This window comes from Protopterus annectens, chromosome 6.part0 (assembly GCF_019279795.1).
Source record: "Protopterus annectens isolate FY-2018-M chromosome 6.part0, PAN1.0, whole genome shotgun sequence".
Taxonomy (NCBI): Eukaryota; Metazoa; Chordata; order Ceratodontiformes; family Protopteridae; genus Protopterus; species Protopterus annectens.
The window spans coordinates 1,180,009,959-1,180,034,296 of NC_056737.1; the positions used below are offsets into that span (position 1 = coordinate 1,180,009,959).

General features: G+C 45.2%; 1 protein-coding gene across 2 annotated transcripts in view; it reads right to left on the reverse strand.

Moving 5' to 3' along the window:
- LOC122804746 (probable hydrolase PNKD) overlaps nt 1-24,338 on the reverse strand; it is a 660,794-nt gene that overhangs the window by 279,590 nt on the left and 356,866 nt on the right. For both annotated transcript variants that reach the window (XM_044074811.1, XM_044074810.1), the window contains exon 6: nt 14,591-14,754. In XM_044074811.1, coding sequence (XP_043930746.1) covers nt 14,591-14,754 — 164 coding nt within the window. The remainder of the gene's footprint in view (nt 1-14,590; nt 14,755-24,338) is intronic.

A 24,338-nucleotide genomic window follows, 5' to 3' on the forward strand; every position in this document is an offset into this window, starting at 1 on the left:
CATCAACAATGTCTAGTACAGGTGGTATAGCTAAAGGCCTATGCTGAAGCAGGAGTAAGAAATCCCTAAGCCTCTTTTTTGAATCAGAAAAATCCTGGCTTTCCCAGTGGAAGTGCTCCCTTAGAGTATGTAAGGTTTCACCAAAATAAAAATCCTCTGGAGGGGAAGCAGAGGCAATAGAGTCCAATGCATCAGAATCCTCATAAGTAGATAAGGGCAAATCCAGATCATCAGAAGAATCAGAAAAATCAGAATCCTGGTCAGACGATTCATAAACAACTTCAGTCATAGATGTTTTAGAAGGGGGAGGTTGGCTTCCCCTGATTAAAGTTATAAGATCTTCAGCCATAATTATCATTTGTTTTTTAGGCATAGAGGCATGAGCATGCGGCCTGGGCGGTTTCTTAGGCATGGTTCGAGATTTTGGCCTAAATGAAGGAAGCGTCAGTTTAATATGCAAGTCCATAGGCCTGAATACACCCTCAGAAGCCGGTGCCTGCACAGCGGCTCCGGACCCATCCAAGGTAGAGACATCCGCAGATTCCACAGTTGAAGCATCTCAAGGCATACCGGACTCCGAATGGGTCTCGGTAGAGGCCTGCAATTCAGAAGTAGTGGGTATCAGGGTCTGCGAAAGCGCCTCACTGAGTACCAGCGAACTGGCGACTGGCTTAGGAGAAGCGTCGTCAGCAGCTTTGGACCTCGGCGGCCTGTCTCTGTCTTTATCTTTGTGTTTTTTCGGAATCCCGGTAGTCGGATGGCTAGCCGACGACATTTCTGCATAATTAAACTGAGAACCGAAATATTTTGATGCGAAAATATACCAACGACGGATAGTGCGCTGATTAAATAAAGCACAAAACCGACAGCAAGGTACGTCATGGTCAGGGCCTAGGCAAGGAATACAGTATGAACGAAAATCTTTGTGAGGTATTTGCTTTCCACAAGTAATGCAACTATTAACTTTTACTGACATCAGTAAGGAGCAAGAAAAAGTTTCCCCAACGGGGTACTTAGCTTTAGTTGATTACTTCAGTTCTGAAACTCGAAAACGAAAATTTCAGGAGTCGGCCGACCGGCACTTGCAAACTGCTTCTGCTTCGGGCACTGTGCAGCAAGAAAGACTGATGTAATGGCATCAGCTGCATATTTTATACCCCTGACGACTGGACGTCATGGAAGAAGGGACAGCAACGATACAGGACTCAAGACTTTGTTAATCAGGCTGACTGAGGGCTACTGCAAGCAGATAACCCAAATGTAATGACTGCAACAGTGAAACACGAAGAAAGTACAGTTTTGTACCTACCATAAATGTAGATGTCCGATAGGTATGCATATGCAGTCATCACATATGGGTTGTGCTGCCTCAGGCAGCCCTTCGGTCGGCCGGATTCCAAAGTCTGGGTCTGGCCTCGGCTGATGTCGCACTTTCCCCGACGTCAGAGCGTCTGGGGTATAAAAGCATCAGCCGACGCCATCTTCCTCAGTTTTTCTTGCCCCAGATGCCAGGTGCCCTCTAGGAAGGCTAAATTTGGATAAATGCAATAAAATTCCAAACATTTGCAAAAATATATATATACATGCATATACAAACAAATACACCATAATAGATTCCCCCAGCTAGCTAAAAGAGGGGTAAGCACCCTAGGAATACCACAGAGGGGTAGGAGGGAGGGTAAACCTGACTACAGATGCATACCTATCGGACATCTACATTTATGGTAGGTACAAAACTGTACTATGTCCTTCAAGGATGCATCTGCAGTCATCACATATGGGTAGAATACCATAGCCAAACTGGGGGTGGAGGTACTAAGTGAAGGATGGTGTAGTTAAGATCCCCTGCAGGACTGCCGTAGCAAAACCTGCTCTGGATCTGGAGTATAAAGGTAAACTGTAATGCTTGGCAAATGTATGCACGGAGCTCCATGTAGCAGCTTCTAAAATGTCTTTGGTAGCCACCCCTCTTAGGAAGGCTGTGGTGGTGGCTGTGGCTCTCGTGGAATGAGGTCTAATGTTAGCTGGCACAGTCTTTCCATGAAAGGAGTAACAAAAACGAATGCAATTTCCTATCCATTTCGAAATTGTCTGTTTGGAAATTGCTTTTCCTTGTACCCCAGCAGCATATGCTACAAACAACTGGTCAGTCTTTCTGAAACTTTTAGTTCTGTCCAAGTAGTAGTGTAGTTGTCTGTGTATGTCCAGGGTGTGCAGAAGTCTCTCCCCTTTATTTTGTGGCTGTGGGAAGAATGTAGGCAAGTGAATAGCTTGGTTCAAAGATACCCTGGATACCACCTTTGGCATGAATGTAGGATTGGTCCTCAAAGAAACTCTTTCCTGATGAAAGATAAGGAATGGCTGCACCGCCATTAAAGCTTGTAGCTCAGATACTCTTCTTGCTGAGGTAATGGCCAGAAGGAAGGCAGTTTTCCAAGACAAAAACTGTACATCTGCCGATGCTGCTGGTTCAAAGGGAGGAAGTGTTAGTTTTTCCAACACGAAATTCAGGTCCCAAGTAGGTAGAGGTGGTTTCCTTGGAGGATTAATGTTTTTGATTCCTCTTAGAAACTGTCTTAGTAGAGGGTGAGAGAAGACAGGTGGATTTAAACTGTATTCTGCTGAGATTGCTGAGGCATGTATCTTGATGGAAGAGTAAGACAGGCCACTGTGGGACAATTCTGCCAAATATTCCAGTATATATGCCATATTCATCACAGTCACATCTAGGCCCTTTGCTGTGTTCCAGGTGTAAAATCTTTTCCTTTTTGCTGTATATGCCTTCCTTGTGGAAGGTCGGCGAGCTTCCATAATAATATCCTTCACTCTCTGGGATAGGTTATCCTGAGGAGGAGTCATGGTATTCTCCAGGCAGTTAGCTGCAAGGTTTTCAGGTTGGAGTGTAGAGTCCTGAAATTGTGCTGCGTCAGTAGGAGTGGCCATAGGGGGAGAGGCCATGGTTTCGTCTGTGACAAGCTCTTTAACAGTGGGTACCAGTGCTGTCTTGGCCAGTATGGGGCTATCAGGATTACTCTGGGCTGCTCTGTCCTGATCTTCAGTAGGACCTTGGTCATTAGTGGAAGAGGTGGGAAAGCATACACTGTTAGAGCTTTCCAGCTGAAAGAGAGAGCGTCCACTTTCCATGCTTGTGGGTGGTATGTCCTTGAGCAGAATTTCTTCAGTTGATGATTTAGGGGGGAAGCGAACAGATCTATTTCCGGCCTTCCCCGTGATTGTGTGATTTGTAAGAAGATGTCTGGGTGCAGCATCCATTCGTGTGCATCCATGGTAGTTCTGCTTAAGCTGTCTGCCAGTGTACTGTCTTTCCCTGGCACGAATTGGGACTGTAGCTGTATATTGAGTTTCAATGCAAGTTCCCATAGATTCATTGTCAGTCTGCAAAGAGGGTAGGAATGGGTGCCTCCTTGCTTGTTTATGTACCACATAACTGTGGTGTTGTCTGTCCTTATGAGCAGGTGGCCTTGCTGAAGGAAAGGTTTGAAGGCCTCGATTGCGTGTATCACAGCCAGCATTTCCTTTTGGTTTATGTGCATGTGCAGCTCTCTTTGTGACCATAGCCCTTGGATACATCTGTCCTCCATGTGCGCTCCCCAACCTTGGTCTGAAGCGTCCGTGGTGATGGTTTGGTTGGCTCTTGGCTTGCTGAAGGGCAGCCCGCTGTTCGACTGGCAGGCTTGAGCCCACCACAGGAATTCCTTTTGAAGGCAAGGAATGAGTGGGATCAGAGCTTCTAAGCTGTGACTGTGCTGAGTCCATAAACTTCGTAGGTACCATTGCAATTTCCTCATATGCAGCCTTGCTAGTGGAATCAGAAGAATGCAAGATGCCATGTAACCCAGGGCCTGCAGGATTTTCCTTGCAGTCATCTGAGTTTGTCTTGTGAGATTCTGAAAGTAAACTGGTAGCTGTTTTTGTTTTTCTTCTGTGAGAAAAGCCATCTGGGTGGTTGTCTAGATCCGCACCCAGAAAAGTTATTCTGTGGGATGGAACCAGTCTTGATTTGTGGATGTTGACTGTATATCCCAAGGCCTGTAACAGGTGGATGGCATAGTCCAAGTCCTTTAACAAAGTTTGCTTGCTGTCTGCTTGTATTAGGCAGTCATCCAGATAAGGGTAGATTTGAATCCCCTGAAGTCTGCAGTGTGCAATTACTGATGCCAGGCATTTCGTGAATACTCTGGGCGCAGTAGATAAGCCAAAGAGCAATGCTGAGAATTGATAATGCTCTGACCCTGCAAGAAATCTGAGGTGTCTTCTGCAGCTTGTCGAATAGGGACATGCAGGTATGGCTCCTTGAGGTCTAGAGTCACCAGCCAAGACCCCTTGCCCAGCATGGGAAGGAGTTGCTGTAGAGTCAGCATTTTGAATTTTGGCACAATGAGGTACGTATTCAGTGCGGACAAGTTGAGAATAGGCCTCCATTGATTTTCTTTTCTTGGAACAAGGAATAATCTTGAGTAAAATCCCTGGCCTTGTTCTGAAAGAGGTACCTTTTCTATGGCTTTCATTTGCATTAAGTTGGTAATTTGCTTCAAAGCCTCTGCCCTCTGATTTGGTGGCAGGTTTGGCATGCCTTTTCTTTTTGGCAATGAGTGGAAATGGAACCTGTATCCTTTGTCTATTATTTGCAGTGTCCATGTGTCCCTTGTAATGCTGTGCCAATTTTTTGAGAATAAAGAAAGCTTTCCGCCAAAGGTGCTTCTAATTGAGCCCTGGTCGGCGGAGTCAAAATAAAGTCATTGAGTCTGTCCTGGTGTAGCAGTTGTAGTTCCTGCACTACCTCTCTGGTTGGGAGGCTGCCACTGACGGCCTCTGTAGGAGCCTCTAGCTTGCCCTCTACCTCTGGCACGTCTATTCCTGCCTCTGAGATCTGTCTGAGTCCGGAAAGGACCAATTCTTAGTAGGCCAATTTCTGCTGAATCTCGGTGGTTGGACTTGCAAAAAGTCTTTTACTGTTCGCACAGATTTTGCCTTTTCTTCAAACTTCTTTAAAACCTCTTGAGCCGTGGAACCAAATAATTTTTGCTTTTCCATAGGAGCATCCAAAAGCTTAGCTTTAACATGGTCTGGCAGAGATTGTTCCTTCAGCCAGGCATGCTTACATATAACTGCACCTGTCATAGCTGATCTACATGAAGCTTCCAATGCATCATACCCACACTGCAAGAAATGGTTACTAACCTGCTGGGAGTTATGCACCAGATCCTGAAGGGATTTACGATCAAGGGGTTCAGAAGAGGACATTTTCTTATGCAATTCATCTAGTAAATACTCTTGGTACTGTATCATATGGAATTGACAGTTTAATGCCCTCATGGAAAGAGTTGCAGAAGTATACACTTTCTTACCCCATCTCTCTAATGATCTGGACTCCCTTTCAGAGGGTAGAGGATTTTTAGCAGTGGCAGCTGCAACCCCTTTAGGGCCCTGGGAAATAGTTTCTGGATCAGCAGAGTGGGCCTTGTACAGGTGAAAATGTGAGTCCGGGACCCTGTAGTACCCATCTGGTTTGGCAGGAGCCGGAGGGAGAGAGTCAGGGGCAGTACAAGCATCTGAATAGACATCATCAATGACATTCAAAACAGGAGGTATAGCTGAGGGCCTATGCTGAGGTAAATGTAAAAAGGTCCTTAATCTCTTTCTGGAATCAGAGAATTCCTGACCCTGCCACTGAAAATGTTCTCTCATAGTGTGTAATGTTTCTCCAAATGAAAACTCTTCAGGAGGGGGAGGCCGAGGGAATAGATTCTTCAGCATCAGAATCCTCGTAGGCCGAATAAGCCTCCTCCTGGAGGTCTGACAGAGCAGAGCCATCCGTGGACTCATCTGAGGACTGTGGATCAGAGGGCTCAACCCTGGGCCTTTTGTCTGGAGGTGGTTGAGAGCCCCTGTCCGGATGAGGTTGGGAGCCTCTAATTAATGAAATCAGATCCCCTGCTAGGGTAAGAATCTGAGAGCTAGAAGAAGGTCTCTGAGAGGAAACTTTGGGAGGCAAAGCCTTAGAAAGTTTAGCAGCCTTAGCCCTAGAGAAAGCCTTAATGGACATGGAAGCAGGGGGGTCTGGCTGCACCACGTGCAGGAGTAGACTTATCTAAAGTAATGGTGTTGGAAGGTTCCTGGACACCGGTGTCAGTAGGTAATTCAATGACTGACTCGGCCGGGGCCTCCAGGGCTGAGGTAGTCGGTTGTGTGGTTTCGGTAATAGGAAGTACCAAGGAATCGGTTTCAGCTGAGACCGAGACACTCGCGGTAGGCCTGACCGAGGTTTCAGCCAAAACCGCGGCCCGCGTGTGTCGGTCCTTGTCCTTCCGTTTTTTGACTAAATGCGAAGTCGGAGTCTCCGACGGCATCTTATAAGCAAAACTAGCCCCAAAAAACTCCTCTGCAAACTCCGACCGATGTCTAAGAGTTTGTCGGTTGAAGGAAGCACAGGCTGAACAGGCTGAGACGTCGTGGTCTGGGCCTAGGCAGGGGAGGCAGTAAGAGTGGAAATCCTTATGAGGTATTTGTTTCCCACAGGTTAAACAATTATTAACTTTATCTGACATCGGCTGAGGCAAGAAAGAGTCCCCAACAGGGGTACTTAGCTTTTTCGAAGTCTTTGGTAGCTGAATCACAGGAGCTGACCGACCGGCACTTGCGAACTGCTTCTGCTTCGGGCACCACGCGGCAAGAAAGACTGAGGAAGATGGCGTCGGCTGATGCTTTTTTACCCCAAACGCTCTGACGTCGGGGAAAGTGCGACATCAGCCGAGGCCAGACCCAGACTTTGGAATCCAGCCGACCGAAGGGCTGCCTGAGGCAGGACAACCCATATGTGATGACTGCAGATGCATCCTTGAAGGACATCATCCAGGACTGCAACAGTGAATACACTAACATCTACATTTATGGTAAGTGTACACAAGTGTACTATGTTCTTCTTGTTTCACTGTTGCAGTCATCACATTTGGGTTGATTCCCAAAACTGAGGAAAAGGATGGAGGCAGTCAAGACGACTGGGGGCTGGCTAGGATTCCCTGCAAGACTGCGGGGGCAAAGCCTGCCCTGGATTTGGAGAAGATAGGCAGGTGGTAATGCTTGGAGATGGTATGAACAGATGTCCATGTTGCAGCCTCCAGGATGTCCCTGGTAGGGACTCCTCTGAGGAAAGCTATAGACGTGGAGGTTGCTCTGGTAGAGTGAGTTCTGACCCCCTTAGGGGGAGGTTTCCCATGTTGCTTGTAACAGAAATGGATGCAGTGTGCTATCCATTTGGAAACGGTTTGGATATGGCTTTGCCCTCTGCTCCTGCAGCAATGCTGACTAACAACTGATCAGTCTTTCTGAATGATTTAGTCCTGTCTAGACAGAATCTGAGCTGTCTGTGCCCATCTAGAGAGTGCAGTATTGCTAGCCCCTCTGAGGAACTGTTTAATGAGAGAGTGTGAAAAAAGAGGTTGCTCAGTGCTGAAATAAGTAGAGATAGCAGAGGCATGAATGTTAATAGGGGAAAAGGACAGACAACTGTTACTGTGTAGTAGGTCAGCTAGGTAATCCTGGATGAGAGGTAGGGAGGGCTGTGCCGTATCGGCTACCTTAGCCTGGATCCAGGTGCAGAACCTTTTCCATTTGTCAGCATAAGACTTTTTAGTGCTAGGCTGTCTGGCCTCATGTATAACATCTAGAACCTGTTTACGGAGATTGGCAGCTCGTACAGTGGTCAGGGAATAAGCCAGGCTGCCAAAATGAGGGTCTGCAATTGGGGTGCATGAATTCTCCTTCCGTCTGGGTCAGAAGTGTTGGGATCTGAGGGAGATGCCATGGTGGCAGAGGAGACAGGCTGCTCAGCTGTGGGTACCAGTGCAGGCATGGCCAGTCTAGGGCAATCAGGATTGCCCTTGGTTTTTCCTCCTTTATTTTGAGCAGTACCCTAGTAATGAGAGGTAGTTGGGGAAATGCATAGACAGAGAGGTTGACCCACTGGAAAGATAGAGCATTCACTTTCCAGGCCCTGCAGTGAGGTTCCCTGGTGCAGAATTTGCTGAGCTGATGGTTGGAGTGGGAAGCAAAGAGGTCTACCTTTGGGGTGCCCCATTTCTGAGTTATAAGGGTGAAGGTTCTTTGGTTTGGCTGCCACTCATGTGGGTCCAGAAGATTTTTGCTCAAGTTGTCGCCCAGAGAGTTGAGAGAGCCTGGCAGGAATTGTGCTAACAGGTGTAGTTACATGGCCGAGGCTGTGTGCCAAATGGTCATGGCGAGCCTGCATATAGGGTAGGAGTGAGTCCCTCTCTGCTTGTTGATGTACCACACGATAGTGGTGTTGTCTGTTTTGATCAGTAGAGTCCCTGGGGAGAGAAGGGGTCTGAAAGCTGTCAATACGTGGACAGCTAACATCTCTTTTTGATTGATGTGAAGATGTATTTGATGTGGGCTCCACTGGCCCTCTATGCACCTGCCATTCAGGTGTGCACGCCAGGCATAGTCTGATGCTTCTGTGGTGAGGGTCTGGGCGGCGTGGGGTGGTGAGAAGGGTAGTCCCTTGTTGTGGTAGCATGCTGCTGCCCACCAAAGGAAATCTTTCCTTAGACAAGGTATTATGGGTATAAGACTTTCCAGGTCTGACGGTGTTGACTCCAAAGGCTTTTTAGGTACCAATATAGTTTCCTCATATGCAGTCTGGCATATGGAATGAGTAGAATGCAGGAGGCCATGAACCCTAGAGCTTGCAGGATTTTCCTTGCGGATAACTGGGTTCTGGTGGCGAGTTGAGAAAAATAGGCTGTCAGGAAAGTTTGCTTTTCAGGTGTAAGGAATGCCATCTGGGATGCTGTGTCCAGGCTTGCTCCCAGGAATATAATTTTTTGGGTGGGTACTAGTTTGGATTTCTTTTCATTGACAGTGTACCCTAGGGAGGTCAGTAGGTCCTTTACAAAGGCCACATTCTTGAGCAGCTTTTCCTGACTGTCTGCCTGAATTAGGTAGCCTAAGTATGGGGAAATTTGAATATTTCTTTGCCTGCAAAGCAATGGCGGGGGCCAGGCATTTTGTGAAAACTCTGGGAGCACTAGATAAGCCAAAGGGAAGCACAGAAAACTGAATGTGCAGAGATCCTGCCCTGAAACGTAGATATTTCCTGCATGATTCCCTGATGGAGATGTGTAAGTAGGCCTCTTTTAGGTCTAGGGTGGCTAGCCAGGCATCCTTGGAGAGCATAGGCAGTATTTGCTGAAGGGTGAGCATTTAGAATTTTGGTATCACCAGGAAGGTGTTTAGAATGGATAAATCAAGGATGAGCCATCAGGTGCCTTCTTTTCTGGGTACTAGGAAGACCCTGGAGTAGAAACCTTGGCCTATCTGTACCGTAGGAACGTGTTCTACTGCCCTCATGGAGAGCAGGGAAAGGACTTGCCTTTGGCCTCTGCTCACTGGTTTGGAGGTAGATCTGGGAACCCTTTTGGGGTTGATAGAGTGTGGAAAGAAAATTTGTATTCCTGGGATACTATGTTGAGGACCCAGCAGTTGTTGGTAATGGTGGCCCAGGTGCTTGCCTGGAAGGAGAGTTTTCTTCTCAGGGGCAAGTGCAGGTGGGCAGAGGGAGGTGGTGGAAGTTGAGAGTCATTGTGAGTTCTTACCATGAGGGGGTGGCTTTGCACTCCCTGGTTTAGAAGTGGAGGTACTCCATTGATTTGATCTCTGCATTCCCTGTGGCTGTTGTCTGGGGGGGTCTGCTTCCCCGGGATCTGGGCTGTACTGACCTGGAGGGGGCAGGAAAGGACCAGTGTTTGGAGGGGCAATGCCTACTGAACCTGGGTGGCTGGACCTGCAGGAATCCTTAACTGTCTCTGCCTTGGTGCCAAATAAGTTGTCTTTATGCAAGGGTGCATCCAATAGTTTAGATTTGACATGGTCTGGCAAGGGCTATTCCTTAAGCCACGCAAGTCTTCTAAGGACAGAACCGGTGACTGCTGCCCTGCAAGATGCTTCTAGGGCATCAAAACAACAGTGTAAGGTGTGCTTAGTACTTGACTTGCAGAATGCATTAAGTCTTGCAACTCTATTTTCTGCACAAGCAGGAAAAGATGATATTTTTTGTTTGAGGAGTTCCATGGTATGCTGCTGAAATTTCAGCATATGAAACTGACAATTTAGGGCTCTAATAGCAAGAGTAGCAGAGGTGTATACTTTTTTACCCCATTTGTCTAGTGCTCAGGGTTCCCTATCCGAGGGGGTGGGATTCCTAGCAGAAGTTGCTTTAATTCCTTTTGGCCCTTGGGAGATGAGCCCAGGGTCCGTAGTAAGAGATGAGCTCAGGGTCCGCAGTAGGAGATGAGCTCAGGGTCCACAGTAGGAGATGAGCCCAGGGTCCGCAGTAGGAGATGAGCCCAGGGTCCGCAGTAGGAGATGAGCCCAGGCTCCGCAGTAGGAGATGAGCCCAGGGTCCGCAGTAGGAGATGAGCCCAGGGTCCGCAGTAGGAGATGAGCCCAGGGTCCGCAGTAAGAGATGAGCCCAGGGTCCGCAGTAGGAGATGAGCCCAGGGTCCGCAGTAGGAGATGAGCCCAGGGTCTGCAGTAGGAGATGAGCCCAGGGTCCGCAGTAGGAGATGAGCCCAGGGTCCGCAGTAGGAGATGAGCTCAGGGTCCGCAGTACGAGATGAGCTCAGGGTCCGCAGTACGAGATGAGCTCAGGGTCCGCAGTAGGATTTTTGAAAAGAAATTTGAGATAGTCATATACTCTAATACCTACCAGGTTTCCTGGGAGCGGGAGGGAGTGTGTCAGAAGTTAAACTAGATTCCATGAAAATATCATTCACAACATCCAGGACAGGAGGAATGGCCAGGGGTCTGTGCTGGGGAAGATCTAAAAATTCCCTGAGTCTCTTTTTAGACTGAGGGTAGTCCTGACATTCCCATTAGAAATGCTCCTTTAAATTATGAAGGGTTTCCCCAAAGGAAATTTCTTGAGGTGAAAGGCTGAATGAATGGATTCCTCTGCATCAGAATCCTCATAAGCAGAGAGGGGTTGCATGTCTTCATATTCAGAGGCATCGGAGTCATCAGACTCCTGTTCAGATAAGACTACTGGGGACAAATCCCTTTTTCTTTTGGAAAGGGTAGCTTGGCCTCCCCTGATCAACATTATAAGGTCTTTCGCCTTTTTAAGCATTTGAGACTGAGGCAAAGAAGCAGGTGCCCAAGATGGGTTCGTCGGTTTCTTGGGTGTGGTTCATACCCTGGGCCTTAGAAACTCAGTAATTTTCGAAAGAACAGAAGACATGAAAAAAGCTGTTGTTTCATGTCGAGAATCGGTAGTGCGAAGTACTTCCTCGGAAGCTAGTGCACTCGCAGCAGTTCCGGACCCAACCAAGGTAGAGACAACCGCAGAATCCTTAGTCGATGAAGAGTTTTGCAGCATACCGGACTCCGAAAGGGTCTCGGTAGCGGCCTGCGAATCCACAGAAGCAGGCATCAGGGGCTGAGAAAGCTCTTCACTGTGGAACAGAGAACTGACGATTAGCTTAATGGAAGCAACGTCGGTAGGTTTGGACCTGTGTGGTTTGTCTCTGTCTTTATCCTTACTTTTTTTGGAAGATCTGATGTTGGATGGCTTACCTAAGCCATACCAGAAATCGAGGACTGACAGCGAAAATATCTAGCTACAATAAGGGCCCGATGATGAAAAGTTCTGGCGTTGAACAAAGCACAAAAGCATCAGTGGGGGGGGGGGGGTGTGTCGTGGTCTGGGCCTAAGCAAGTGACGCAGTAAGAATGAAAGTCTCAGTGTGGTATTTGCTTTCGACAGGCGAGAGAATTGTTAACTTTTTCTGACATAGGTTAGAGCAGGAAAAAAGGATCCCCAGTGGGGTACTTAACTTTAGAAGACTTCAACTATTTGGAAAACAAAACTCAGGTAGCGGCCAATCGGCACTCGTGCGAACTGCTTCTGCTTCAGGCTCCTCAGCAAGAAAGACTGATGTAATGGCATTGGCTGCCTTACTTTACACTACTGACGACCTGACTTCAGTCCTGAAGCGACAGCAACCGATACAGAAATACTAAGCCTCTGGTATTCGGGCCGACTGAGGGCTACCCTGGCAAGGATAACCCAAATGTGATGACTGCAACAGTGAAACATGAAGAACATTTGCTTTTTTAATAATACAATGTTTATGGCAGTCTGTTTATGGCAGTCAACATTGTAGATTCTTATTTGGGGTTTCTAGTTTATTAAGAGTCTTTTAACAACATGAATCCTTAGTAACATCATATGGTCCAAGTGCCTGATGTGTGGCTAAAATTCACAGCTCTCTACACATCAAAGGTTCGCATTATCATCTGCTAAGTGACAATCAATGTAGTTTTCTTTTAAACACTGACAGTACTAAATCAACATCAACTATTCTCCTGTTTGTACAGAAAGTGCTTTCAGTATTTACCTTTTGATTTTACAAAGTTTTCTTTCATGGTAGATGCAATACACACAAAAGATGCAGGAACTGAAAATGCTGATTTGTTTACTATACAATCACTGCTGTGATACATACATTTCCAAAGTGATACAAACATCTGATACACAAATTGGTTTAATTTGAAAAAAGCATGCGGTTTATAACTACAACTACAAAACAGAAAAAAGTCTGTGGCAAGTTAATACAAATACACAGATGTACTGCTAAAATTTATTTATTTATTTATTTGTTTATTCCAGTTTGATGACCGGAGAGGTCCACTGGGCCTAGGGAGGCCGTTTTCAGAGGAGGCCCGGGGAGAAATGCTCCACAATACAAAGTTTAAGTACATGATTAAATTACAAGAACATTACAAGATTAATTACAAAGAAAATTACATGATTAGTTGCAAAGAAAGTTAGGATTACAAACAACAGGTAGCATTCTAAAGAAAAGAGAAATAAAATATTTGCAATTTAGTTCACAGGGCTTAGGGAGGTTATTTTAGTGGAGGCATGGGGAGAAAAGCTAGACATTAAAGTTTAATTACAGAATACTTACAGTGGAGGCTCGTGGAGAAAGCTCCACAATACAAAGTTTTATTACATGATTAATAACAAATGAAGTTAGGGATTGCAAGCAACAAGTAGCATTCAAAGGAGTGAGAAAAGAAATCAGCAGTTTAGCTTCAGGAGAGTGAAAACGCATATAGAATCGTAGCTAAATTTGCTGTTGTTTACAGAAATAATCATTAATTTAAAGTGAGGTTAGGAAGGTAAGAAGGTTAGCCTGGGGTAAACGGAGAGGAGAGCATGAGAGGGATGGGTGGAAGAGTACAGTTGCATTTCCTGTTTCGATAGAGGTAAGAATGAAGTTGAGTTTTGAAGTTATTAAGGTCATCACAGGTCCTCAGTGGGGAGGGCAGAGCATTCCATTTTTTAGCTAAGGAATAAGACAGCAGAAGCTGCCCAGCAGGGCGCTTGGATTTACGGATGATGATCAAGTTTTGGTGGGTAGATCTAAGGGGTCTGGGGGGTTATAAGGTTGCAGAATATTGGATAGTGCAGGACACTTAGTAGGTTGGAACAGTAATTTGTGTGCAGTGGTGATTTGGTGGAGGTTAAGTAGACTGGGGAGTTCAAGCCAGTTTAGAGAGTGAAGGGGGGTGCAGTGGTGAGAGGAGGATTTTGCATTTGTGGCAAATTTGGCAATTTTATTATAACATACTTCCAGTTTGGAGGTGAGAGAGGAAGATAAATTAGTGAGCAGAGGAGCACCATACAGTAGAGAGGGGAGTAGGTAGGTGATGGTGAGAGTTAGTCTGGTGGAAGGACAGAGGAAGTGATTGTTTCTGTAAAGAAGGCCTAGTTTTATGTGGGTTTTCTTGATATTTAGCTGGATGTGATTATTAAATTTTAGGTGTTCATCAATGGTTACACCAAGAAGTTTGGCTGAGGGTACGACCTCGATAATGGAGTTGTTAAGACTGGTGATATGGAGTAAGTTTTTGTCGACAGGGAAGGATTTTGAGGGAGAGAATAGAAGGATCTTTGTTTTGTTGGCATTTAGTGAGAGGTGATTTTGGAGCATCCAATTTTCGGTGGTGGAGAAAGCAGTCTGAGTTAGAAATTGGAGATCTTTTAGGTTAGAGGCATGACAGATCAGAGTGGAATCATCAGCGTATTGTACAATTTTGGTGTTAGGTATGGCTTTGTGGAAGTTGTTAATAAAGATGTTGAAAAGCAATAGGCCAAGGATTGAACCTTGGGGTACACCAGTGGGGGTTGGGAGGAAAGTAGAGGTGGCCTGGCCCCATTTCACAGCTTGGAATCTATCAGAAAGGTAGCTGGAGAACCAGGAAAGAGTTAAAAGCATCCCCCTGACAGATCAAATTGTAGTATATATACCAACTATCCAAAAATAGTTTTCTTCAATCAAGCAACAAGCATTTTGTCTAGGTTTGTCATATTCAGGAATGTGTGTCCTTAAATCAATACACACCCAAAGTGCAGACAAATGTGTGCAAATAGAGGCAGTGGTTTACAGTTTTGTCTTTCAGAAATATTTGACCCCCCCCCCCCCCAAAACAAAACAAACAACAAAAAAAAAAAAAAAACAAATATTAAACATTTCACACTTACCACAGCCAGAAAGAAAAAGGAGATCTCCGGAAAACAGACAGGGTGGTCCACCAAATGATTTACCGTCCAGAAGGTAAACCATATGCCCAACAGTATGTCCCGGGGTAAAGAATGCCTGCAACTTCAGCTGCCCAATTTCAATCTGATCTTTATCGGACAGAGGGCTAGAAAAAACAGACAAGTAACATCAATACAGCATAAACACAACTTGTTAGCAGAAGCTCTGGAATTCCCAACTTAATATGTCATTAACCATCATCTAATGTGCAGGATTCAACTTTGGGTCACTACATCAAAACACTTTGTTAAATGTTTTTAAAAGTAACTGCAGACAGACAGCAGGACATAAAAACCCCAGCATCTAGGAAACACTGATGTAAACGTGCAATTAATGAACAAGATCAGGTGGAGAACAAACTGCTCTTCTTTCCAACCACCTTAAACCATGAAGAAACTTTCTTTTCCAATAATACAAAAACCTAAATTAAATGAAGTGTGGAGTAGCCATCTGAAGGCCAAGCACTACACAAAATAACAAAAATAAACAGAAAATGCTTCCTAAACAGCTGATTCACTTCCATCAGGCATGTTTTGAGTTCCTGCCACAAATGATACAATAAATCAGCTTTAGCAAAGATGCAGGGAACTGGTACAGTAATGTTTATTAAGAAAACTTTAGAATTAAGGCAAACATTGTCTTGAAATAGATTACAACACTGGGTCTATATAAAGGTAAATGAATTCAATAAAGATGTTAGAGAGAACAGGATGTGTGCTCTCCAGCTGACTGGAGAGTGACTATCCTACATAAAAATGTATGCCTCTTAAGCAGAGGACAAGTTCATTTTTTTTCATATCCATCAGATTTGAACACAGATATGATGAGGATGACAAAAAACTACAGTCTACTGAACACTTCTGTGTTGGAAATATTCAGTTCCCCCTTCCCAACCTTATACTGTTTTTTCCTTGACTCGTCCCAATGAACTATAATCCATACAATAACTTACAATGTTGCACAGGCAGTACATTCCAAAGCCTTACCACCCTCTCATTGAAGTACTATTTTCTCAAGTTTGTCTTTAGATTTTAACCTTTTAAACTGCCATTTATGTCCCATTCTTCTCCTAGCCCCCTCTCTTCAAATCTATTCCTTCTGTGTGCTCTCAAACAATGCAATCTATTCAAATCGTATCCTTCTTTTCTTACTTTAGGAATGAAAGTTTGATTACTTTTTAAGGTGACCATATTTATGAAAGATCAACAACTGGAGCAGTGACTGACAACCCACGTAGTTTTGAAGCTTGTCTAGCTGATGTGATAGCCACCAGAAAAAAATGTTTCCATGACAAAAAGTTCAGGTCGGCAGAACAGGCTGGTTTAAAATGTTTTGTTACAGTTTCCAAGACTGAATTTATGTCACAAGGAGAAGTAGGATCTTTAAAAGGAGGAAGAAGGAATACTCCCTTCACAAAAATCTTACACAATATAAGAGCGGCCAGGGTATTGTTGCGGTAACCAGGGTGATATTGAGACTTTCAGTATAAACTTGAGTATCGGGTGGAATAGGAGGAAAAATGTAAATATGGAGGAGGCCACTGGCAGATGACAGCATCCCTTGTGACTGTCCCTCTGGGGAAATTAGGGTGAAGTAACTTCTGCACTTAGCATTGGAGAGAGACAGGCAAACAAGTCACAAAGGCAGGACGCAGTGACTGAAAATCTCCTAAGCCACTGTCAAATTGTGGGACCACGTGAGGCATTAAGGTGGACCTGCCTGCGTGTCTACTAGCCAGCTGGGTTTCACTAGAATGTGCACTGCCATTAGAAAGTGTCCCGAATTCAGAACCTATCATCATACTCTCATCTTCTCTCTGCAGAGGGAATATGACTTAGTTTTTCCTTGCTTGTTACTCTACCAGACTACCTTCATATTTTCCAATTGAACAGCGATCACTCCTAGAGGCAAGAGGCGCTGAAATTCCTGGACTCTTCCAGTCTCCAGGATGTTGATGTGAAGGATGGCTGCTGCTGTTTACAAACTCCTTGAGCCATCCCCTCTCTTCAAACTTCATCCCCCCATCAAAAGTGGTTTGTACTTACTAGTGTTGATGGACAGGGTGAGACAAACTGTCTTCCTATCTGAAGAACTGGGGAATGTCAGCCATCAGCTGAACTGATTCCTGCATATCCAGGTCAAACATATGGTGGTTACAGGGCAGCTTGTTAGTTGGGACTGTTACATGGTTAACATTCACTGGGGTATCATCATACGAAATCTGGCACAGTCTAATGTTGTGATGGAATCCACCATAACATCCAGAACTCTTGGGATTAGTACAGCAGGGGGTTCTGATGAAAAAGTACTTGCACTGACCATTGCAGGAATGACCACTCTTCATGGGTAAAAGTCACCTGGCATGATGTTTGTGTCCAGATGGTATCCAATGAAAGTAATTTGCTCTGATGGCTGGAACTGTGATTTTGATAATTTAAGGAAATGCCTAAAGATAGGCAGAGCTATAAAAAGTAGCCCTTGGTTGTTAGTAATGACTCTTTGGTTGTTGCAGTAATAAGCCAAATGACTAGGTATGAAAACACTTCATTTAAGCCACAGGTGGGCTACATGATATTAATGAATATGGCATGGGTTACTGGCATTGTGCATGCCTCAATCATCTGCTTGTAAGTTCAGTTGCTTTACGGTTCCACCTGCAAAACGGCTTGAGCCATATTGGTTCCAAATGAGGGTATATGCCAGGCATAATTATTAGCTCACCTCACAGTCTTAGAATGGGTACCACATTTCTAATTTCACAAGCCTATTAATACTTAACATCTGGTGAGTTAGAACTGGCACACGTTCCAATATAGCTTCAGTACAATCATGGTGTTGGACTTCAGCAACGTGGATTAAGCAGAAGGTAAGGGAGATATTTACAAATGAACAGAGTCTCAAATCATACCAAGTATGGGAAAGGATCAGGGACAAAGTGCTCAAAACTACTGACAATGATTTAAGAAACATGAAAACAGAACACCAATGTAGCTACAAAGGAATGTAAAACTAGCAATTAGCGAAGAAGGTGGGGCCTGCAGGAGCAATAAGGACAGGGATGAGGAGGGACAGAAGGCATAAGACAAGGAGGCTAGTGGTGACTAACATAAGGTCAAAACATTTGGTGAGAACAGCAAATTAAGTGGGATGCGATCAAGATGGGGAAAATTATTTTTTAGGATACACAGAGGCAAAGGCAGAGAGGGAAATATTTGATCAGATTCAGCAAGGTAGAAGAGAGATCATTGATGAAAGAGGAGAGAAAAAAAAAGGAAAATTGAATTAATACCCTACTGTTTTCATCATTAAGGGCAATAAAGAGATGGTGCCATGCTGGGAGGCATGGCACAGTGACCAGGGCAATGGGTAGATACCAGGACAGTGAGGGCATGGCTGGAGAAAGAAATGTCTATCCCTAGGGAAGCTTAAGTAAATAGACCATAAGCTTTGCCCCAGGCCTCTTAAGAATCTTAAAAAAGCCAGGTGGTTTACCTCTTAGAGACCTTCAGGTGATACTGCAGAAGTACGTCAAGAGTTTAAAATGGCATGAGTGGTGCAAACGTGAAACAGTAAGAGCAAGTAAATGCACAAAATTACAGCCTTATTAGCCGCAGCAGGGAAGTCATGGAGAGAATACAGAGGAAAAAGCTGTCTGCCCTCTCAAAGGACCATCTCCAAGACAAAATTACAGCCTTATTAGCCTAGCCGCAGCAGGGAAAGTCATGGAGAGAATACATAGGAGAAAGCAGTCTGCCCTCTCAAAGGACCATCTCCAAGACAAAATTACAGCCTTATTAGCCTAGCCGCAGCAGGGAAAGTCATGGAGAGAATACAAAGGAGAAAGCTGTCTGCCCTCTCAAAGGACCATCTCCAAGACAAAATTACAGCCTTATTAGCCTAGCCGCAGCAGGGAAAGTCATGGAGAGAATACATAGGAGAAAGCTGTCTGCCCTCTCAAAGGACCATCTCCAAGACAAAATTACAGCCTTATTAGCCTAGCCGCAGCAGGGAAAGTCATGGAGAGAATACAAAGGAGAAAGCTGTCTGTCCTCACAAAGGACCATCTCCATGACAAAATTACAGCCTTATTAGCCTAGCCGCAGCAGGGAAAGTCATGGAGAGAATACAAAGGAGAAAGCTGTCTGCCCTCTCAAAGGACCATCTCCAAGACAACCAACATGGGCTCATTACCAGTAGGAAATGTCAGTCAAATCTGACAGAGTTACAGGATAAACGGATATAAAACAGATGACTCAACATACTCTGCCCAGACATCACCAAGCCCTTTGATCTGTTGCGGGGGCTGAAGTAGGATCAAGACTGAAGAACTGGACTGTTGTATGATGAAAGGTATGACACATGCATGTCTGTGATAAGAAGGATGATATCAGAATAAAAGTGAGTACTAGAATATTCCAGGGCTAAGTCCCAGGCTCCAGCACTTTCAATGTATTCTTCAGACACTTATGATGGCATAGAGAGCAGGTCAGTTTCCTCGGTGATGGTACAACGGTGCTACTGAAGAGGTCAGTGGCAGGGGAGCAGCCCAAGAAAGGCTTTGAAGGACTAGTCAACTTGACAGAAACATGGTAGTGAGGGTTCAGTGATGAAGAATGGCCCGAGGCATTACACAGAGGCAGGAGAAAAATGGTAGCACATGGACTGAATATCAGGACCGAAGTGAGAGGGTGGTAGCAGTAGCCAACAGAACCATAGGCTGTATCACTGAGAAGGCAGACTCAAATAAAAGAATACTTCCACTCTGCCATCTTCGACTTCAACTTTATTTAGGTGCTTTTAAACAAAGCAAAGTGTGATAAATAACAGTGAAGGAAAATACAATAAAAAATTAAGAAGTAAAAACAGCAATGCCGCAAAGTAAAATAACTTGCAATGTAAATAAATAAAATTATCAGAAGAGGTACATACCAGTTAGCCATAATACAGTGCGATTCAAAAGTCTGAATCACTTAACTAAAAAGTCAATTCCCAGTCCTTGAATGCTAATTCAAAGAGATACAGTTTTAATGACCTATGAAAGCCAGCCAGGGTGGCAGCCTCCCCAAACCACCATAAAAGTAGATTCTACAACTAAAACATATGATAAAAAAAGCCCAAAGCCAGATGTTTACAAACACATCCATGTAACCAGCCAACACAACCCCAGGACAGGCAGTGTGGCATAAGAAAGTCCTTCAGATAAGAGGGTCCCCAGTCACACCTGGATAAATATACTAACACCAAGATCATACAGTTGACACAGCAGCAAGCCAGGAGCCCATGCTGACTGCACAGCACAAGAGTAATATGTTGGAAATGAGACACTGCCTTGCCTGGGGGCAACACCGGCCTGGGGGCAATGCCAGCCTGGGGGCAACGCCGGCCTGTGGGCAACATGTGGGCAACGAGACATGCCAGCACAGGTGTAGCGTGTTGGAAATCGATACACGCCGGGCACAGTTGTAATGTGTTGGAAATCGATACATGCCGGCGCAGGTGTAACGTGTTGGAAATCGAGACACGCCGGCGCAGGTGTAACGTGTTGGAAATCGAGACACGCCGGCGCAGGTGTAACGTGTTGGAAATCGAGACACGCCGGCGCAGGTGTAACGTGTTGGAAATCGAGACACGCCGGCGCAGGTGTAACGTGTTGGAAATCGAGACACGCCGGCGCAGGTGTAACGTGTTGGAAATCGAGACACGCCGGCGCAGGTGTAACGTGTTGGAAATCGAGACACGCCGGCACAGGTGTAACGTGTTGGAAATCGAGACACGCCGGCACAGGTGTAACGTGTTGGAAATCGAGACACACCGGCACAGGTGTAACGTGTTGGAAATCGAGACACGCTGGCACAGGTGTAATGTGTTGGAAATCGAGACACGCTGGCACAGGTGTAACGTGTTGGAAATCGAGACACGCCGGCACAGGTGTAACGTGTTGGAAATCTGGACACGCCGGCCCCGGTGTAAATTGCTGGAAATGAGACACGCTGGCCCCGGTGTAATATGCTGGTAATGAGACACGCCGGCCCCGGTGTAAAGTGTTGGAAATCGAGACATGCCGGCCCCGGTGTAATGTGTTGGAAATCAAGACACGCTGGCCCGGGTGTAACGTGTTGGAAATCGTGACACGCCGGCCCGGGTGTAATATGTTGGTAATGAGACAAGCCAGCCCCGGTGTAATATGTTGGAAATGAGACACGCCAGCCCCGGTGTAATATCTTGGAAATGAGACATGCCAGCCCCGGTGTAATATCTTGGAAATGAGACACACCAGCCCCGGTGTAATATGCTATAAATGAGACACACCAGCCCCAGTGTAATATGCTGGAAATGAGACATGCCAGCCCTGGTGTAATATGTTGAAATTGAGACACGCCAGCACAGGTGTAATGTGTTGGAAATGAGACTCGCCAGGCCAAGTGTAATATGTGGGAAATGAGACACGCCAGGCCAGGTGTAATATGTTGGAAATGAGACACACCAGCACAGGTGTACTATGTAGGAAATGAGACATGACAGCACAGGTGTAATATGTTGGAAATAAGGCACGCCAGCCCAGGTGTAATGTGTTGGAAATGAGACACGCCAGCCCAGGTGTAATGTGCTGGAAATGAGAAACGGCAGCCCAGGTGTAATGTGCTGGAAATGAGAAACGGCAGCCCAGGTGTAATATGTTGGAAATGAGACATGCCAGCCCAGGTGTAATATGTTGGAAATAAGACCCGCCAGCACAGGTGTAATATGTGGGAAATGAGACCCGCTAGCACAGGTGTAATATGTGGGAAATGAGACATGCCAGCCCAGGTATAATATGTTGGAAATGAGGCATGCCAGCCCAGGTGTAATATGTGGGAAATGAGACCCGCCAGCACAGGTGTAATTTGTGGGAAATGAGACATGCCAGCACAGGTGTAATATATTGGAAATTAGACACGCCAGCACAGGTGTAATATATTGGAAATGAGACACGCCAGTACAGGTGTAATATGTTGGAAATGAGACACACCAGCACATGTGTAATATGTGGGGAATGACTCACACCAGCACAGGTGTAATATGTTGGAAATGAGACACACCAGTACAGGTATAATATGTTGGAAATGAGACATGCCAGCCCAGGTGCAATATGTTGGTAATGAGACATACAACCACAAGGATAATAAAACAAACCCATAGTTTGCTCCTGCAGGAAGACATTTTTCAAAAGAACTGGTCTTTCTGGTGACAGTCTGGAAGTTGCAGCCTACAACTGTAAAAACTGCAACACCATCCCCAATCTTACCCTGTCTAGGGCACTGGACAGCGCAGACCCTAAACAGACTGGCAGCAGTCTAATCAGGGCTGAAGATGTAATTAAGCAAGATCTTTGTAATGAACACACAATCAAGATTATGTAGCAAGTACAATACAATGCCAAGTGTGTCGCAAATAAACATTCCACTGGAGTCTAGTAACCTAATGGGACTACAGGCGGACAAGCCTGTAAAGCTTGCCACAGTGGAAGAACAGCACCCAGTGTATCCAAAGGGCAAAATAATAGAATCTTTAGGATAATTTGTCCCACTGTAGGTGCTGTGGAACTAAGTGCCCATTACAGGTATATACTCAAAAGCAACCATGCAGGTGAGCCTCCGCAGAAGCACCCAGACTTCTACACTGAATACAGAGATGGCCTCACAGATAAAAAATAAGGACTCAAGTGCTGCAAGCAGGTCTGCAGGACATAAAAGAGGCACATCAGGCTGCTGGAATCTGGGGAAAGTCCACCAAAGTTTGGGAGGGGGGTAAGACCATACACAAGATAAGCCGAACTATTCATGCTACAGACCAGAAGAAAACAGGTTAACATTTTGTGAGGGGCATACGATCATGTCAAAGGCATGTGATATGGTTACTCAGATTACAAGAGTGAGGGTACTAGCAGCAGAATGTGAGACCAATTAGTGCTTGGATCTGTGAAATTACATCACACAGACAGCTGTGGCTTCATAGAATGAACCGACAATGTGTGAAGAGAAAACATGCACAGGCATTCTAGAAGGCACAGTGAAAACATGCACAGGCATTCTAGAAGGCACAGTGAAAACATGCACAGGTATTCAAGAAGGCACAGTACAGGTGGAAAAACAGCTGGAAGAGAAGTAGAATGTTAATCACACTTGAGACACATTTTGCGGAATATCTGCATCTGCCATCAAACAAATGTAATATGACATCAGAGTGGCATTACCGATGAGGTTCAAGAAGCCCTCAATGATGGCAAGATGGTTCTAATATCAGCAGATACGTCAAACGCCTCAGGCTCTACTAACTAGATCACTAGTGACAATGGGCAGAAATGTAATTGTCAATAGTGAAATAACTGGCGAGCAGGATTTCAAAAGAGACAAGGGGGTTGCAGGGTGCCTAAGCAGACTAGGGGGTACAGGGCATCCAATGAGACTAGTGGGGAGCAGGAAATCCAATGAGAGTAGTGAGGTGCTGGGCATCCAGACAGTAGTGGGGGGCATGGTATCTAAAGAGACAGAAATGTATCAAACAGTACTTTACAAAAAGATGAACCCCAAGGCCAAACCTCAGGTTGGGCGCATGATTTGGCAATGACTACAAAGTGATCACCTCAGTGACCAGACAGGATACTGCTACTCTGTATACATGCCTGAAGGCTAATAAATAGCAGATACACAAAACAGACTAATGTGGCTTACACCAATGACTACACAGAGTGATTAAGGCAAAGGCCATATCCTGCTGAGATGGATATACAAACTAAAATAGTCTTACATTTTAAGTACTTATATGCTTAAACTCCCACTAAGATTTATTGTTTAACTCTTGCCAAACTCTCAAATTAGGGAAACAACTAAAGGACTGTTAAAACTGAACAATAATTGAATGCCAGACAGCAGCAACGGCAGACTGGAGGACTGTCTGTATGGCTGCAGAAAGACCAGAATAGTGTGCTGATTGAGTAGGTCAATGTTTCAGCGCAAGCAGGCAGCTCATCTCCACTGCATAACCATGATGCTTTAGGATTTTCTCAAGTGATTATATAGAGAATGTAAGTGATTCCTTGTAAGCTTAAAAAATGCTGGGGAACACTGCCGACCTTCCGGAAACAATCTACAACTCTATATGACTGGCCTGTTCCTGCACACCACACCCACCTAAAGCAGTTAAACGTGCAATGGATGTGTACTACACTGACAAGGAAATTAAGGTCTCAGTACTCATCTGCTATTTTGTTTTACCAAATAATCACTGTTGCTGTGGCCAGTTTCAGCCTGGTGCACATCCCAGAGGCTGACAGATATGTATGGGATCTCTACACCCTGTGTGCTGCTTTGTTGATTAAATTCACCAGTCACACTGGAACAAAATGGTGCAAACAGAGAACAAAGTTTTAGCAAGTACAGGGTGCATTCTTACACTTTCCACAGAGATTAGGGACGTCTTTGTAGCTTTGGGATTTTCTCCAGTGATTACAAAGAGTTGCTGGATATGCTTACAGAAGGAGCAGGTCAGATATTCCATTAGCACCTCTCACTATACTGGATGTTGTCCGTTTTATGCATTTTCATTATCAAAATGTCATGGAACCTTACAGATACTGCCAGAGGCAGCTCACTAGTCACACTACCTACTTCTCCTCCAAATGAGTTTAGGCCCACCTCTTCCCCTCACCTA